The 15518-nt window shown below is 39.2% G+C and overlaps 2 protein-coding genes across 10 annotated transcripts in view; one reads left to right on the top strand and one right to left on the bottom strand.

Annotated features, from left to right (window-relative positions):
• The window catches only part of NOC3L (NOC3 like DNA replication regulator), a 51969-nt gene that overhangs the window by 20689 nt on the left and 15762 nt on the right, over window positions 1-15518 (top strand). The window contains exons 13-22 of one of the 3 annotated variants that reach the window (XM_053909744.1): window positions 242-342; window positions 3120-3192; window positions 3279-3342; window positions 3479-3550; window positions 4135-4316; window positions 4819-4947; window positions 5874-5971; window positions 8407-8491; window positions 8800-8927; window positions 14596-14732. In XM_053909744.1, coding sequence (XP_053765719.1) covers window positions 242-342; window positions 3120-3192; window positions 3279-3342; window positions 3479-3550; window positions 4135-4316; window positions 4819-4947; window positions 5874-5971; window positions 8407-8491; window positions 8800-8927; window positions 14596-14614 — 951 coding nt within the window. In that variant the 3' untranslated portion in view covers window positions 14615-14732. Of the gene's footprint in view, window positions 1-241; window positions 343-3119; window positions 3193-3278; window positions 3343-3478; window positions 3551-4134; window positions 4317-4818; window positions 4948-5873; window positions 5972-8406; window positions 8492-8799; window positions 8928-14595; window positions 14733-15518 lie in introns of those variants that run through there. The other 2 variants (XM_019445132.2, XM_053909745.1) reach the window with 2 other exon arrangements.
• The window catches only part of PLCE1 (phospholipase C epsilon 1), a 321468-nt gene continuing 317128 nt past the window's right edge, over window positions 11179-15518 (bottom strand). For all 7 annotated transcript variants that reach the window (XM_053909736.1, XM_053909737.1, XM_053909740.1 and 4 more), the window contains one exon: window positions 11179-12459. The gene's annotated coding sequence lies outside the window, so the exon portion shown is untranslated. The remainder of the gene's footprint in view (window positions 12460-15518) is intronic.

Genomic DNA, 15518 nt, shown 5'->3' with positions numbered 1-15518 from the left:
TTGTGGCAGTATAATCTTGGTTTATTTCATGAGGCTTCCGTATGCAAGAAACTGGCATGATCATTGCTGGTCTTAGGAGATCTCAGGGTGTGTACCTTCATTCTGTTTTGAAGCTCCTAAGATTGGATTGTGGAGAGGGTTAGGAAGGGACAAAAAAGGTTGAACTTTGAAAGTCATCTTTCTGGTAACTCAGGAGAAAATATACAACGTTATACTAAAGTCATTTTCTTTCTTCTGCCAGCACACAGAGACTTTGAATATTGTGTTTGTAACCTACTTCAGAATATTGAAGAAGGCCCAGAGGTCACCTCTCCTGCCAGCAGTTCTAGAAGGTCTTGCCAAGTAAGGGCTGTGTAGGTTGAAACCTTTTAGATTCTTTCTAAACCAAAAAAAGCATGAACCTTAAACAAGGTTCACTAAGGATGACCCCATGACCTTCTCCATTCTCTCGTTCTTTGTCACCAGCCTTTCCTTGAAACTGTTCCTAACATTTTTTAGTTTTCTCATCTCAAACCTTTTATTTTTTGAATCTCCTTCAGTAATTCCTTCCTTCTGCTTATTAAGTTCTGGGGGTCCCAGAAGTTTATCTCACAGTTCTTTTGTTCCTTTCGCACTGTGGTCAGTTATCCACTGTCAGAGTTTTGAGTGGTCCGTGCAGGCAACTTTTAAGTCTGTTCTAACCCTGCTTGCACCTCATTTCTCGAGTCCTGTCTACTCTTCCTGCAGAGAGAGAGCTTTTGGTATATTCTAGTGAACCTGTTGGGGGATATGAGCTAGAATAATGGTCGTTGTGATGGATTTCCAGTTATTTGAGGTAGTATCCTATAGAACAGTGCAATAGAAATATAATGTGAACTAGGTATGTAATTTAAAGTGTTCAGTTAGCCACATTAAAAAAGTAAAAAGGAATTGGTGAAATTAATTTTGGTATATTTTATTGAATCAATTTATCTAAAATATTTTGACATATATTCAGTATTATTAAGGAGTTATTTAATATTCTTTTTTCTTCCATAAAATCTTCAAAAACTGATGTGTATTTTACACTTACAGCATATCTCAATTTGGACTAGCCCCATTTTAAGTGCCTAATAGCTACATGTGGCTAGTGGCTGTCATTGGACAGCATAGCTTCAGAAATAGGACTGATGGTTGGAAAATAGAGAAGAAGCAAGTTCTGTTTAGTATAAGACATTACTTTCTTTCTTTCTTTTTTTTTTTTTTTTTTTACTGTTTGTTTATTTTTGAGAGACAGACAGACACACACAGAGTGTGAGCGGGGGAGAGGCAGAGAAAGGGAGACACAGAATATGAAGCAGACTCCAGGTTCCAAGCTGTCAGCACAGAGCCTGATGTGGGGCTTGAACCCACAAACTGCAGGATCGGACTGACTGAGCCACCCAGGCACCCCCATAAAGACATTACTTTCTAATGACTGGAGCTATTTGACAGTGGGATTATAAAATTGGGCCTTGTTATTAAAGGATTCAAAGAGAGGGCCTGCTGTTTGTTTTTCAGTGACCAATTGCTTTATTTAAAAAAGTTTTTAGTTATACTTACGTTAAAAATTCAAGTGATGCAGGGGCACCTGGGTGGCTCAGTCAGTTAAGCATCTGACTTTGGTTCAGGTCATGATCTCATGGTTTGTGAGTTCAAGCCTCGCATCGGGGTCTGTGCTGACAGCTCGGAGCCTGGAGCCTGCTTCGGAATCTGCGTCTTCCTCTCTCTGCCCCTTCCCCGCTCACACTCTGTGTGTCTCTCTCCTCAAAAATAAATAAACACTTAAAATTTTTTTAAAAAATTCAAATGATACAGAAGGATTTAAAATTAAAAATACAGGGTCACCTGGGTGGCTCATTCGGTTGAAGGTCTGACTTTGGGTCGGGTCATATCTCATGGTTTGTGAGTTTGAGCCCTGCATCAGGCTTTATGCTGGCAGTGCAGAGCCCGCTTGGGATTCTTGGCTCTCTCTCCTCTCTCTGCCCCTCCCTCTCTCATGCTTTCTCTCTCTCAAGTTAATAAACTTTAAAAAAAATTACAAGTTCCCTATATCCCTGTATATATTTTCCCTATATATATATATTCCTATATATATATCCCTATATGTGTGTGTGTGTGTATGTGTGTGTGTGTTGGTCTGTTTTCTGTCACACAGATGGAATCATACTATATGTAATGTTTCATAACTTTTCTTTTTTGATAAAATGGTTACTCTGGGTATGTGTCCATGTTGGCATGACTATATCCAACTTTTTTTTTCTTTACATTTATAATACTTCATCTTATGAATCAATAATACGTTTATTTGACCAGTCCCCTATGCTGCATTGGAAATACCTTCATGCCCTCGTGTGCATATATTGCCAGGTCAAAGGGTCTGCTCATTTTAAATTTTGATAAATATTGCCCAGTTGCTTCCCAAAAAGATTGTACTAGCACAGAGGGAATGTATCACTTCTAAGATTTATGTAATGTCAAAGGCTCTTGCACTAATACTGAAGAGATATCTTGACTTTTAAGTACTTTAGTGCCTAGTATTTTATAGTGTACAGAGTGCTCTCACATTTAGTAGATCAGATGATTCTTCCTCTATTATTCTATTGAGTGATTTCAGTTATTTCTAGAAATAGAGTTCCAGGACTGTAAGTGACTTACCTAGGATTGAATAGGTAATTAATTGCAGAACCTCAACTAGATACTAGACCCAGTATTCTCTCATTTTGTTTTTTGAAGTTTTCGTAGGATCCATATTCCTATAAATAACAGATTTCTTTCCCTTTTCCCGCTCCCCATTTTCCTAGAACCTGATGCTCCTGGCCCTTTTATGAGTTAGAACAGCATGGAGTACTTTCCTTGGGTAGTTGTTTGTTCTTGTTTCATAGGGCATAAGTATTTCTGAAATATTTTCAGTTTGTTTAGTGCCTCATCTATTTTATGCTGGGTGTTGTCAAAAAGACCAATTTGAGTTAATGAAAAACATCAATAATCACCACCGTCTCCATTGTGACTAACGTTGAAATAAGGAATATTAAAAATATGGTTTTAAAGTCAAATTTAATTTCTGGCTGTTTTATTTCTCTTTTTAGGTCACCCATTAACTAAACTCTGTTTGATTCTAGGTTTGCTCACCTTATAAATGTCGAGTTTTTTGATGATTTATTAGTAGTACTGCATACTCTCATCGAATCTGGTGTAAGTAACTCTGTTAATGAATTACTTTTTAAGATATAAATGGTAATTATTATTCTTAATGTCCCCTTTCTCCCTTTTTTTCCAAGGACCTGAGCTATCAAGAAAGCCTTCATTGTGTCCAGACTGCTTTTCATATTCTTTCTGGTCAAGGTAAGATAATTTTCTTTACTTTGGGAGGCTGCAACATACCTAGTTGTTGTTTGTTATAATTTCAAAGGTGACATTCTGAATATTAATCCTTTGGAGGCTATAAAATACCTAATTGTTGCTTGTTGTAATTTCAAAGGTGACGTTCTGAATATTGATCCAATGAAATTCTATACACATCTATATAAAACACTGTTCAAGTTACATGCAGGTATGTACATTTATATATTGTGTGGTTTTTTTCTTAATCTTTTTTTTTTTTTAAGTTTATTTATTTATTTATTTTGAAAGAGAGAGCAGAGGAGGGGCAGAGAGAGAGGGAGAGAGAGAATCCCAAGCAGGCTCTGCGTGGTCAGCACAGAGCCCGACGTGGGGCTGGAACTCATGAACTGCGAGATCATGACTTGAGCCGAAATCCAGAGCCAGACACTTAACTGACTGAGCCACCCAGATGTCCCTATATATTGTGTTTTTAATAAATACTTACCTTTTAAGAATATATTGTGACTGGTATTATAGTCCATGAAAAATGAAAAATCAAAATTGGCATATAAAATGGTGGCCTGCTGGTGTCACACATCTGTGTTTAACCTTATGTAGATGTTGGAGAGAGCGTCTGGAATTGAGATGGTACAACCAGCGCATTTCCTGAACAGTCTGGTCCTACTTCGTTAGTTAGGGAAATGATTTGGGACAGGTGATGACAGTTCATCTTGGGTTTTTCTGGAGTGCAGTGAAGTTTTGCAATGAAAAAGCCAACGGGAACAGGCCTGACGGGTGTATCTGCTGTCGTAGGTGCTACCAACGAAGGCGTCGAGATTGTACTCCAGTGCCTTGACGTCATGCTAACTAAGCGCAGAAAGCAGGTTTCTCAGCAGAGAGCCCTTGCCTTCATCAAGCGTCTTTGTACACTTGCTCTTCATGTTCTTCCAAATGCAAGCATTGGCATTTTAGCAACTAACAGAATATTGATGCATGTAAGTAGCCATGCAAACAAATGAGTAGAGCTAAGCTTTGCTATGTGCAACAACAGTGCTGTCTTGTTTGCATCTTTCTCCCCATTTACATTACTACCGTACTACTGTAATAACAGCAAAATGGCAAAATCCAGCGAGAAAAGAAGTACATAACATTACGAAAGGAAAGCATTCTCACCCCTGTTGACACTCTTCAGAGATAACTTATTTTTACCATTTGGTGGGTCCTTCCAGCAGACACTTTCATTCATATATAAACACACCACATGCACACAGACAGCTTTTTTATAGTGTACATTATTGTTCTGCGTGTTTTCTTTAAACACTGTTGATGGACACATTTTTGTGTCCGTACAAATGTAGCTGTAAAGTACATGTTCTTATAGCTCTTCAATAAGCATAAAATCAAAATAAATTTCAATAGAGAGAAAAGTACAGAACCCCAATAACATTCTTTACTAAGACTAATTTAATTAGTTCTTTTTATGTGACATTTTTGCAGACTTTCCCAAAAACAGATTTGTTGCTTGACAATGAATCTCAGGGAAGTGGGGTTTTCCTTCCTGAACTGGATGAACCTGAGTACTGTAACGCCCAGAACACGGCTCTTTGGGAATTGCATGCACTGCGGGTAAGAATGGCCTTTTTTCATGTGATCAGTGTTTTTCAGTGTTTCCCCAAGTAGTTACTATTGCCAGAGTCCTCTGTATATTTTGTTCTGGCATGGCCTTTTGTAGAATTTCTGTTTTTTAATTTTTTTTAATGTTTTTAATGTTTCTTTATTTTTGAGAGAGAGAGAGCACGCACGCGAGAGAGTGCGCAAGCAGGGGATGAGCAGAGAGAGAGAGGGAGACACAGAATCTGAAGCAGGCTCCAGGCTCTGAGTTGTCAGCATAGAGCCTGATGAGGGGCTCGAACTCACGGACCACGAGATCATGACCTAGCTGAAGTCGGCCACTTAACCGACTGAACCACCCAGGCGCCCCTAGGATTCCTGTTTTAATAGCCTACATTTCACTTTGCTCTTACTATTCTTTAAGATGTTGAGGTACATTTTCTAAGGAAGCAGAAAATGACAGTTTGGGGGTGTGGTTTAGAAAGTTTACTGCAGTCTTTCCCCAACACTATTCAGAACGGAAGGTCTATATTGGGTCTGACCTGAGGAGACTCTGACATCACCCCAGTTTCAAGAGGGCCGCACTGTGTTGTGATCTCATGGTGCAGATGCATAGGAGGAGGCTTGGAGCAAAATGTTTCAGGAAACCTGTTGTAAACGAACTTTTTTCACTCTAGAAGAGAAATTGCTTTTTGATTTTTTGTTTTCATACTGTAAAAGCAAGACTAAGGTATGTCAGTGGTAACTTGGTCATCAAACAGATTTATGTTGTCCTCTGAGCAAAGAGAATATTTTTTCTGTTGGGATGTGCTTATTGTGAATTATATATATATATATGACTTAAAAAATAGTGTTTATTAAGGAAAATCTTCACTGCAGCTAGTGCTGTAATTTATATAAGGTACTGACCTGTGCAAAACGTGGTCGTTCTTGCCCTTCAGAGACATTACCATCCCATTGTGCAGAGATTTGCAGCTCACCTGATCGCCGGAGCACCTTCTGAAGGCTCGGAAGCGCTCAAACCAGAGTTGAGCCGGAGGTATTTAGTAGTCAGCACTGCCTTTTTATCAGACTACACATTGCAGTCGAGTGCTCTTTCTTATGAGAAGTCTGCTCTATAAAGTAATAGATTTTCAAATACAAAGTGCCAGTTGATCGGGATTTGGTCTCACTTCATATTTCTGAGTCGTTCCAAGGAGAAAACATGTTGCCTGTGGGTTTTGTTAGCGTGTTTTTGTTAGTTCGTTTTTGGTAATCAGTTAACATTTTTTTTGGTTCTAAAAAGTTTCACATGGGGCGCCTGGCTGGCTCAGTTGGTTGAGCGTCTGACTCTTGACTTCAGCTCAGGTCATGATCCCAGGGTCATGGGGTCGGGCTCCGCACTGAGCATGGAGCCTGCTTAAGATTCTCATTCTCCGTCTGCCCCTCTCCCCACTCATGCTCTCTCTCTCTTAAAAAAAAGAAGTTTCGCACATCCAGATAAGTAGAATAGTGAAAATACACGCACCTGACGCACATTATAGGTAATGCCATACTTGCTCTATGAGAAGATCCACGAGTCCAACCACAGAGAGATTCCTTTTCTTTCTGCCCACTCCTGGCTGGTCCTGCTAGGGCCAGAAAGGGAGAAATGAGAGAAAAGAAGTGCTTTGTGACACTGGCACTCAAGCGGGGCGGCAGTTTCTCTCTTGCACCTCACGGTCATCTCTGTGTAGTGTGTCGTGACCTGCCGCCACTCCCAGCATTCGTTGTGCGCTCCAGATGGGGAATAGGGTCCTGCCGGGAGAAGTTGCTTTTCCAGCTTCTTACTCTGAAAAATTTCGGAAGTACAGAAAAGTGGAAAAAAATATTACCTCTTTCCCTACAAAATTAGGCAATACTTGAATTATAAGAAAATAAGACATAAAAGATGCCTTTGTAATATACCCACCACTCAGAATTAATATTTTGCTATAAATTTTTCTCATTTGCAGCCCACTGGTTTCTTTAATTTGGAGATCACAGACAAATGATCAGGAGGTCAGCAGACTGATGTTCTGACCTCTTCACAGTTTAAACAAAAATGGAATTATTTGCTATATTTTAAATATTAGAGGAATTCACCTAAAAATAAAATTTCCAGCTCCTTGAAGTACTGGGAGATTTGGCAAAATAGATCTGTATTTTTACATGGCAGAAATCAGCTGCTTCCTCCCTTCTAAATGAGACATAAACTCTGTAGTTTTCCATGAATGCTTTTCCCTCTGGGTAGACTAAAGATAACTTTTGGTCTTATTAAATGATAAAGTGGCCGTTTGCTTTTTTTTCCCCTCATACTTCCCACCTGTCCTCCAGCCTTGTTTTTTATTTTTAATTTTATTTTTAATGTTTATTTGTTTTTGAGAGAGAGAGAGAGACCGAGCATGAGCTGGGGAGGGGCAGACACAGGATTGGAAGCAGGCTCCAGGCTCTGAGCTGTCAGCACCAAGCCTGACGTGGGGCTCGAATTCACAGTCTGCGAGATCATGAGCTGAGCAGAAGTTGGACGCTTAACCCACCGAGCCACCGAGGCACCCCAGTTTTTATTTTTTTTAAAGTTTATTTCGAAAGAGAGAGAACGAATGGGGGAGGGGCAGAGAGATGGGAATGGACAGAGGGTCCGAAGCGGGCTCTGCTGACAAGCAGAGAGCCTGATGTGAGGCTCCAACTCATGCATCTTGGGATCATGACCTGAGCTGAAGTTGGATGCTCAACTGACGGAGCTACCCAAGTGCCCCCAGCCTTTTCGAAAAGGGAGAGAAAGGAGAAAACAATTATTTGTCAGTTTTCTTATTCATGTTCCTTTTATGGCATGTTTTTGTCAGAGACTTTGAACGTTTGCCTCATTTATGCCAGAAATGTCCTCTGGAGGAAGACGAAGGGTGGGTTTATCCCAAAAGCTTGAGAAAGGAGACTCCTGGTGGTCTTGCCCTGGAGGGTGGAGCTTGGGATGTGACTGTTGCAGGCCCTTCCCAGTCTCCTTCAGAGAATGTAAACCAACCCCAAATCACTAAGCATTCATGGACAGCCATGGGTATGGACATTTAATCTAGGCCAGTAACTGAAAGATTGAGCTGTTTGAAAGCCATGGAGGGTAACACTGTGCTTCACTTCTCTGGACCCCCATGACTTAGTTGCATATTGTTCACGTAACTGTGGTTGAGTTGGGATTTGATCACATTGAGCTGGAGGTCTTCTGCTCGGCCTTGTCTTTTGTCCAGCCTTGTATTTCTCAATGCACACCAGACCTCTCTGAGGTGGATTTAGTTGGATAACATTATCATTACATGGGAATTTAGGGTTTATTTTACATGAGTTTGTTGGTTTTAAGAGCAAAATTAGGTTGTCCCTCACTATATGGGTTTAGAATAATGTGTGCTTCTCTTTGGGTACAGTCTAATTATTTTCAAGTTACACGGGTATGGTGATGTCTTTACATTTCTTCTGTGATTATAGATCTGCTACAGAACTTTTTGAGACTTACAGCATGGCTGCAATGACATTCAATCCTCCCGTTCAGTCTTCAAGTTCCAAAAGGAAGGTATGTGATACTTTTCATATTTTTTTAAAAGATGAAATAAAAACTAAGGATGTCTCTTATTAACTGATTCCAACTTGCTTAATTGTGTTATAGGTACTTTTTTTTCCTCTCATGTTTAGGAGTTGATGGTAGGCTGGATCTGTGGGGTTGGGATTCTGTGGAGACAGTCCTGAGACCGTTTTGTTCAGTACAGGAGATGTCCAAGACCCGGCACATGTTGGCTTGGGGTCAGGTGTCACCATTTTTAATTTTGCTCACAGCTTGGCTTTTAGAACTTTTAATATGAGTTACTTTTAATATTTTTGCAGGATGAAGTTTTACAAGGGGATGCATTTTTGAATGAAGATTTAAATCAACTAATCAAAAGACATTGCAGTGAAGTCGCTACTCACTTGCCTCTGGATTTCAGCAGATATTCGACAACATCACTGCAGAGGTAGAAGAGCGAAGTGTCCATGGGCTTTCTTGCATATTTGTGTTTGTTTAGATGCACATAGAGACATATTGTTAATTTAGGACATTCTCTTTACATAAGGGAAGCTTCCTAAGAAAATTAACAGAGGTGGAAGAGTTACCCTTTGCATGGCACAGGGTTCTGCCCAGATTCTGAAAATGTCATTAAGGAGAATTGAGAGCCCCCTACCCCCATATTTGGAAGTTTCTTGATGATGTTGCCTTTTTAAAACTTAATATACATCTTAAGTTATAGTTTAAAAAAAAAAATATTTGAAGTGAACTTAATTGAATTACAGTTGCTAGATTAAAATGAGGGCATAGAGTGTAGAAAAATCAAGACCGTGAGATTGCTTTATACCATTCAGCTACTCTTTATGACCAAAACTCTTTTTTTTTCCTTTTGATGTTTATTTATTTATTTTGGGAGGGGGAGAGAGAGAGAGAGCGTGTGAGCGAGCAGGCGAAGGGCAGAGAGAGAAGGAGAGAGAGAATCCTAAGCAGGCTCCCTGCTGTCAGTGCAGAGCCCAATGTGGGGCTCAATCCCACAGACCCATGAGATCATGACCTGAACCGAAATCAAGAGTTAGACACTCATCTGACTGAATCACCTGGGCATCCTGACCAAAACGCTTTCTAATGAAGTAAATATATATTTTTTGGAACACTATAGATGAAAATAAGAATTCTATATTTGAATGAGTATATTTTTATAAAGATTTTTGAGAAAAAGAGAAAATAGTTTGAAATTGGACACCAAGTTCATTGGCTCTTGTTGGATGATACACTTCAAGAAGTAATCTAATTCGATCTTTTAAAAAAAGAATGAGAGTGTTCATTATGGCTACTTGCAATGAAAGTTTGAATGTGACTCTAATCTCTTCAAAGTTCTTTGCATTTTCTAATGTGCCCTGGAGGGTGATGGGGGAAGGACTCCTGGGTGGAAAAACCAAGTCTAAGACTTGACTCTGTTTAAGGATAAATGGTGCCTATTGAAGGGCTTTTCTTCTTTTCTTCCTCTTCCACCCTCTCCTCCTCTTCCTACCCTCCTCCAGCCCCTCCTCTCCCTTTGTACAGATACGATCCTCTTCTTTATGAATATAATTAAACAATATTTTACCTAAGATACTGTCATATTCTAGGAATGACCTCTGAAATAAGTTTTTATTACAACCAGGTTATAAATATTCTTTACTGTGAATAATTAAATAAAACAGCTGCTTTTTTCTGCTTCCTATTTTTTTTTCCTTAATTTGTTTTGAGAGAGAGAGAGAGAGGGGTGGGGCAGAGAGAGAGGGAGAGAGGGAATCCCAAGCAGGCTCCACACTGTCAGTGCAGAGCCCCGACGTGAGGCTTGGTCTCATGAACCATGAGATCATGACCTGAGCTGAGATCAAGAGTCAGATGCTTAACTGACTGAGCCACCCAGGAGCCCCTGTTTGTTTGTTCCTTCCTTCTTTCTTTCTTTCTTTCTTTCTTTCTTTCTTTTTCTTTCTTTCTTTCTTTCTTTCTTTCTTTCTTTCTTTCTTTCTTTTCTTTCTTTTTCTTTCTTTCTTTCTTTCTTTCTTTCTTCTTTCTTTCTTTCTTTCTTTTCTTTTCTTTTCTTTTCTTTTCTCTTCTTTTCTTTCTTTCCTTCTTTCTTTTTCTTTTTTCTTTTCTTTCTTTTCTTTCTCCCTCTCTCTTTATTTAAGCAATCTCTGTATCCAACGTGGGGCTCGAACTCATGGACCTGAGATCAAGAGCCGTATGCTCTACTGACTGAGCCAGCCAGGTACCCTTCTGCTTCCTGTTCTTGTGATGTGAGAATTTAATAAAATGTACAGCATTCCCAATTAAATAGATCTTCTATGTCTTTGAAACTATAGAAGCCAGTTCCTTTGTTCTAGAGCTTAAAGCCCTTTTTTTCCCTCATGAAATAAATAAAAATAGAAATTGCCTTTATTATTCCAGCTTAATGGGGGATATCTGCTCAACAGTGCATGTTATCTTTCAGCATGCGCGCGCGCGTGTGTATATGTTTATATATATATATATATGTATATGTATATATATATATAGCATATTCTTATGTGATTTTAAAAAGTGTTTTTTTGTAGGCTTATTTAATGAAATGTACAATTTAATATATAAATATTTGCTTTTAAACCACATTTTAGATATAAAACAGAGTCCAGAAACGTTATGAATAGATGTTTGACCACATGGTCTTTCCCCATCAGAGCACAAATGACGAATGCATGTCACAAATCATTTATTTTCCAAACATATACAAATACATTTATATTTCACTTTGGCAGGAGAAACTAGTTTAGGTGAAAAATCAATTTTGAAGTAGAAATTCATGAACTATTTCACACTTGTATTATGCTTTTAACTTTGTAGTTACACATACAGAGAATCACAGTGGGACCATAAAATTACACATCTAGTATTTGAATACCCTTTATGAATTTGAGAATGAAATCTGTGCATAAACTTTCATGGCCTGTGTTGATGAGTTTCATTTTCAGAACTAAATATCATAGTAACATACACACACACACACACACACACACACACATACATATCCTGAGGCTATAACAAGCTTACAGCCTTAATATATTTTTAACTAGACCAATATCGAGCACCTACTATGTGCTTAGCACTGTGCTAAGCACTTAAAAGTGAAGTGGGATAATAACGAGTGTAAGACACAGCTTCAGTCTTCCATGGTCCTGCATGTTAAGTCAGATCATTCACACAACATGAAAAAAAATGCAACATTACCCAATTCAGTGTCAGAGTGAATTATTTCAAAGTTCAGAGACTTAGGAAAGGTTTCAGAGACCTGCTTGATGGTCTGCTTGAGCATAGTATATTTTGGATCTAAGAGATGTATATGAATGAGTAGCTTCGTAATCATGGAGAGTCAGTATTTCAAAAACACTCATTTCAGGTCATCCCATGTCTAAATCCTTAGCCATCAGCCAAAGATTCCTTTCAGGAAGTTGATACTTAGAGATGGCCAAGAACACATAAATTGTTGACCGTGCCCCATATCATGGGTGCTGGACTTGGTGTAAGAGGCAATCTTTGTTTTCTAATAACTTTCCGGAGGGTCCAGGTGTTCACCTCTTGTCACTTTGACGCTCATGTAAGAGAAGCAACTGCGAGGAGTCCGAGGCAGCCGTCTGGAGAGCACGTAGGCTGTGGGCTGCCTCCCACTCCGCCTAGTTGGAGATCCGACACCAGCCAGGAAGATCCTACTCTTCTCTTGGTGTGGCCTAGTTGTGGAGTATCGTGTGGGCAAGTCAATTCAGTTTTTTCCAGGCAGAATGCAATCTCTGTTACTTGTCAGAATTAAGCAAGGCCTATGGTTGTCCAGGCAGAGGAGGACAGATCTGCAGAGGTACTGGATAGGGAGGGAGAGCAGAGGAAGGGGAAGATGTAGTTTGAGGAAGGAGTGGGTGTGTGGCAGCAGGGGGCCGCTTCATTAAAGAGCCTCCAGTGTTTCCGGAGCCATTGAGATGGGAGACCTTTGTTAGAAAGTAACTTTAATTAAAAACAAGGCACTGTAACTCACTTGTAGCTGCAACTATATACCCCCAACTGGAGAATTTATAAATAACTTACTTGCAAAGGATGACATGAAAAGAAGGTTCCCTCAAGAGGGCACTTTCCGCCCAAATAGTATTGTTACTTCCTACAAATTTGCCCTCAAACTTACCCTGGCTTCCTTAACAACCTCATGTAACCTTCTATTATTTTGTAAAACAACCAATTCCAGATGAACAGGTGACCGAGAGGAAGTTAGTCTATTTCTTTCAGCATCACTGATCAAGTTGGATTCTTACCTAATCCTTTCTCATCAGCTCTGTATATTCTGTAAAGCTGGCATCACCATACAGAGTAACACAACTCATGCTCCTCTGCTTTTAGTGAAGCGTCTTCAAATACTTTTCCTCCAAACTTTGTAATAAACCTAACCTGCATAAATAGATTCTTTTTTTCTTTTTAATGTTTATTATGCTGAGAGAGAGAGAGAGAGCATACGTGCACGAGCAGGGTAAGGGCAGAGAGAGAGGGAGGCACAGAATCCAAAGCAGGCTCCAGGCTCTGAGCCGTCTGCACAGAGCCTGACCTGGGGCTTGAACCCACAAAGAGAGATACTCCGAGATCACGACCTGAGCCAAAGTTGGCCACTTAACTAACCGAGCCACCCAGGAGTTCCTATTCAGATTTCTTTCCATATCAACTTACTGATAAAACTTTGCTACCCAGATTTTTAGTAGTATGGAAAGTATGAAGTGTTAATGGGTACAGTCTGGGTGGCCATTTTTGATTCATTCTAAATAGGGTAATTTCTTTCATTTGGTATGCCATCATAACTCTATGGTTCAGATAAACTAAAAAATTTTGTATTTTTGGCAAACACCAGGTTGTTTTGGTTAGTTGTAATAGAATAGATGCTTTACGTGTTGAGCAATGTGTCCTTCCTGAAGTCCCAAAGACTCAACTAGAGGATGTGCTTTCACCTCAAAAGGAACTGAACAATCAAGTAGGGTTCAGTACAGGCAATATATTCACTTGTGAGACGTGGTCTCACTTCAGTCTCAGGAAGTTGCCGATTCTGTTCTGCAGCCAAATGAACTATGTTAAAGATGGGGGTGAGGTGGGGCTGGAGCTTAGAATCAAGGCCAAGTGATAAAACCTAGAGAGACCAGTCATCTCATCTCTGCATGGGTTTTCATTTTGACTCTAGCCAGTTAGGCCAGTAATTCAGTTTGCAATACACGGTATGCCAAACCAGAAGAAAAGATGCCAGATTTATAGAAGCATGATAACGTGTTTCTGGAATTTTTTTTTTTTAATGGGCAGTACTGTGCATTTATTATAGATTATTTGAAAAGAAACCTGTAGCACTGTGCAAACTCCATCAAACTGGAATAGCCTGAATTCTGTCGACAAGCAAGTGGTCACTGCTCTAGCATTAAGGCTTTGAGTACGAACTTCCAATAATGTGAAAGCTGTATGGTGTGATTTTTTTTTTTGTTTTTATTTATTTTGAGAGAGAGAGAGAGAGAGAGAGAGAGTGCGAGCAAGTAGGGGAGGGGCAGAGAGAGGGGAGAGGGAGAGAATCCCAAACAAGCTCTGCACTGTCAGCACGGAGCCTAATGTGGGGCTCGAAGTCACAACCTGTGAGATCATGACCTGAGCCAAAGGCAGATGCTGAACTGACTGAGCCACCCAAGGCGCCCCTGTGTGGTATACTTTTAACACTTCTGATTTTAGAGTATGCAAAGAACTGGGGACCATGTTATTCATTTTTACAATTGGCATAAAAAGAACTTCTCAAAAGGTTAGGACTTTGTTTTATAATTTGAAGAAAAAATTTTAATATCAGCAGAAAGATAAAATTTGGATTTTACTTCAGAGGGGCACACATTGCATTTTAAAAGTCATAATTTGCTTCATACTGAGAGTAAAAATCTTTTATACTTACGTTATAGTTTTATGCAGTAAGATTTTAAAGATAATTTACCTTGAGTGGCAGTTATGACTTGGATCAATAGCTCTTCAATTAGAAATGAAAATGAAGCTTTTTTTTTTTGCATGAAATTCTGGCCCATGTCAGGTATTCAGAGCGTACTTTTTTTCTTTTTTTTTTTTAGGAGATTTGTCTTCAAATAGTGAGCTAGAACCACTAATACTTCTAAATCTAAAAGCAATATCAAGAAAGCGATGTATAATAAATATATAAGTACAGTGTCAATACAAACCTTGCAAAATAAATAAATTTGAACACCAATTCAGTCTACTTTTACTTTAAGAAATGTTAAATTTTTTGTTAAGATGTCACAGCTCAGAAGATACTAATTTGTACATCATTCTAAATTCAATTTGTGAAAACCAAAAGTGGAATAATCTGTGAATGATACATAAGCAATAAACTTAAAAAAAACCCAACATCATTCTGTATGTAAAAAGAAATGGTAAAGAAGAGTCCGCTATGGTGCACAATATAGAAACTAAATCAAATTACTTTGTGATGAATCTTACAGGACATATTTACACTCACAATGCCCTAAAGCTTCCAATTGTCCGGCACGAACTGTATGACGAACCTCGCTTGTTTTCAGACCTTTGTGGCTCTTGTTGCCAGTTTTCTAAGTCAGGTCAGCAAACTATGGCCCTGGGCCAGATCTAGCCTGCCGCCAGTGTTTGTATGGCTCTTGAACTAAGAATAGCTTTTACATTTTTAACTGATTGGAAAAAACCCCAAAGAGGATTATTTGTGATGTGAAAATTATGTGAAATTGTGATTTCAGTGTCTGTAAATAGTTTCATTGGAATACAGCCATGCTTATTCACGTATAGATCATCTATGGCTGCTTTTGCACTGTGACAGCCGAGCTGAGTAATTGCTACAGAGACCATATGGCCCATAAAGCCTAAAATGTTTACCATCTGGCCCTTTATGGACAAAGTTTGCTGACCCTTGTTCTAAGTCAGTTATTGCGAGCTTAGCAATGTTTTTTTCCCAACTGCTGACATTTGCAAAGTGGCAATCTCCTGGGCTGCATTGTTGCATTCA

Source organism: Panthera pardus, unplaced genomic scaffold (genome assembly GCF_024362965.1).
Source record: "Panthera pardus isolate Hobbes unplaced genomic scaffold, ASM2436296v1 HiC_scaffold_22, whole genome shotgun sequence".
Classification (NCBI taxonomy): domain Eukaryota; kingdom Metazoa; phylum Chordata; class Mammalia; order Carnivora; family Felidae; genus Panthera; species Panthera pardus.
This window is presented reverse-complemented; position numbering and strand designations above follow the sequence as displayed.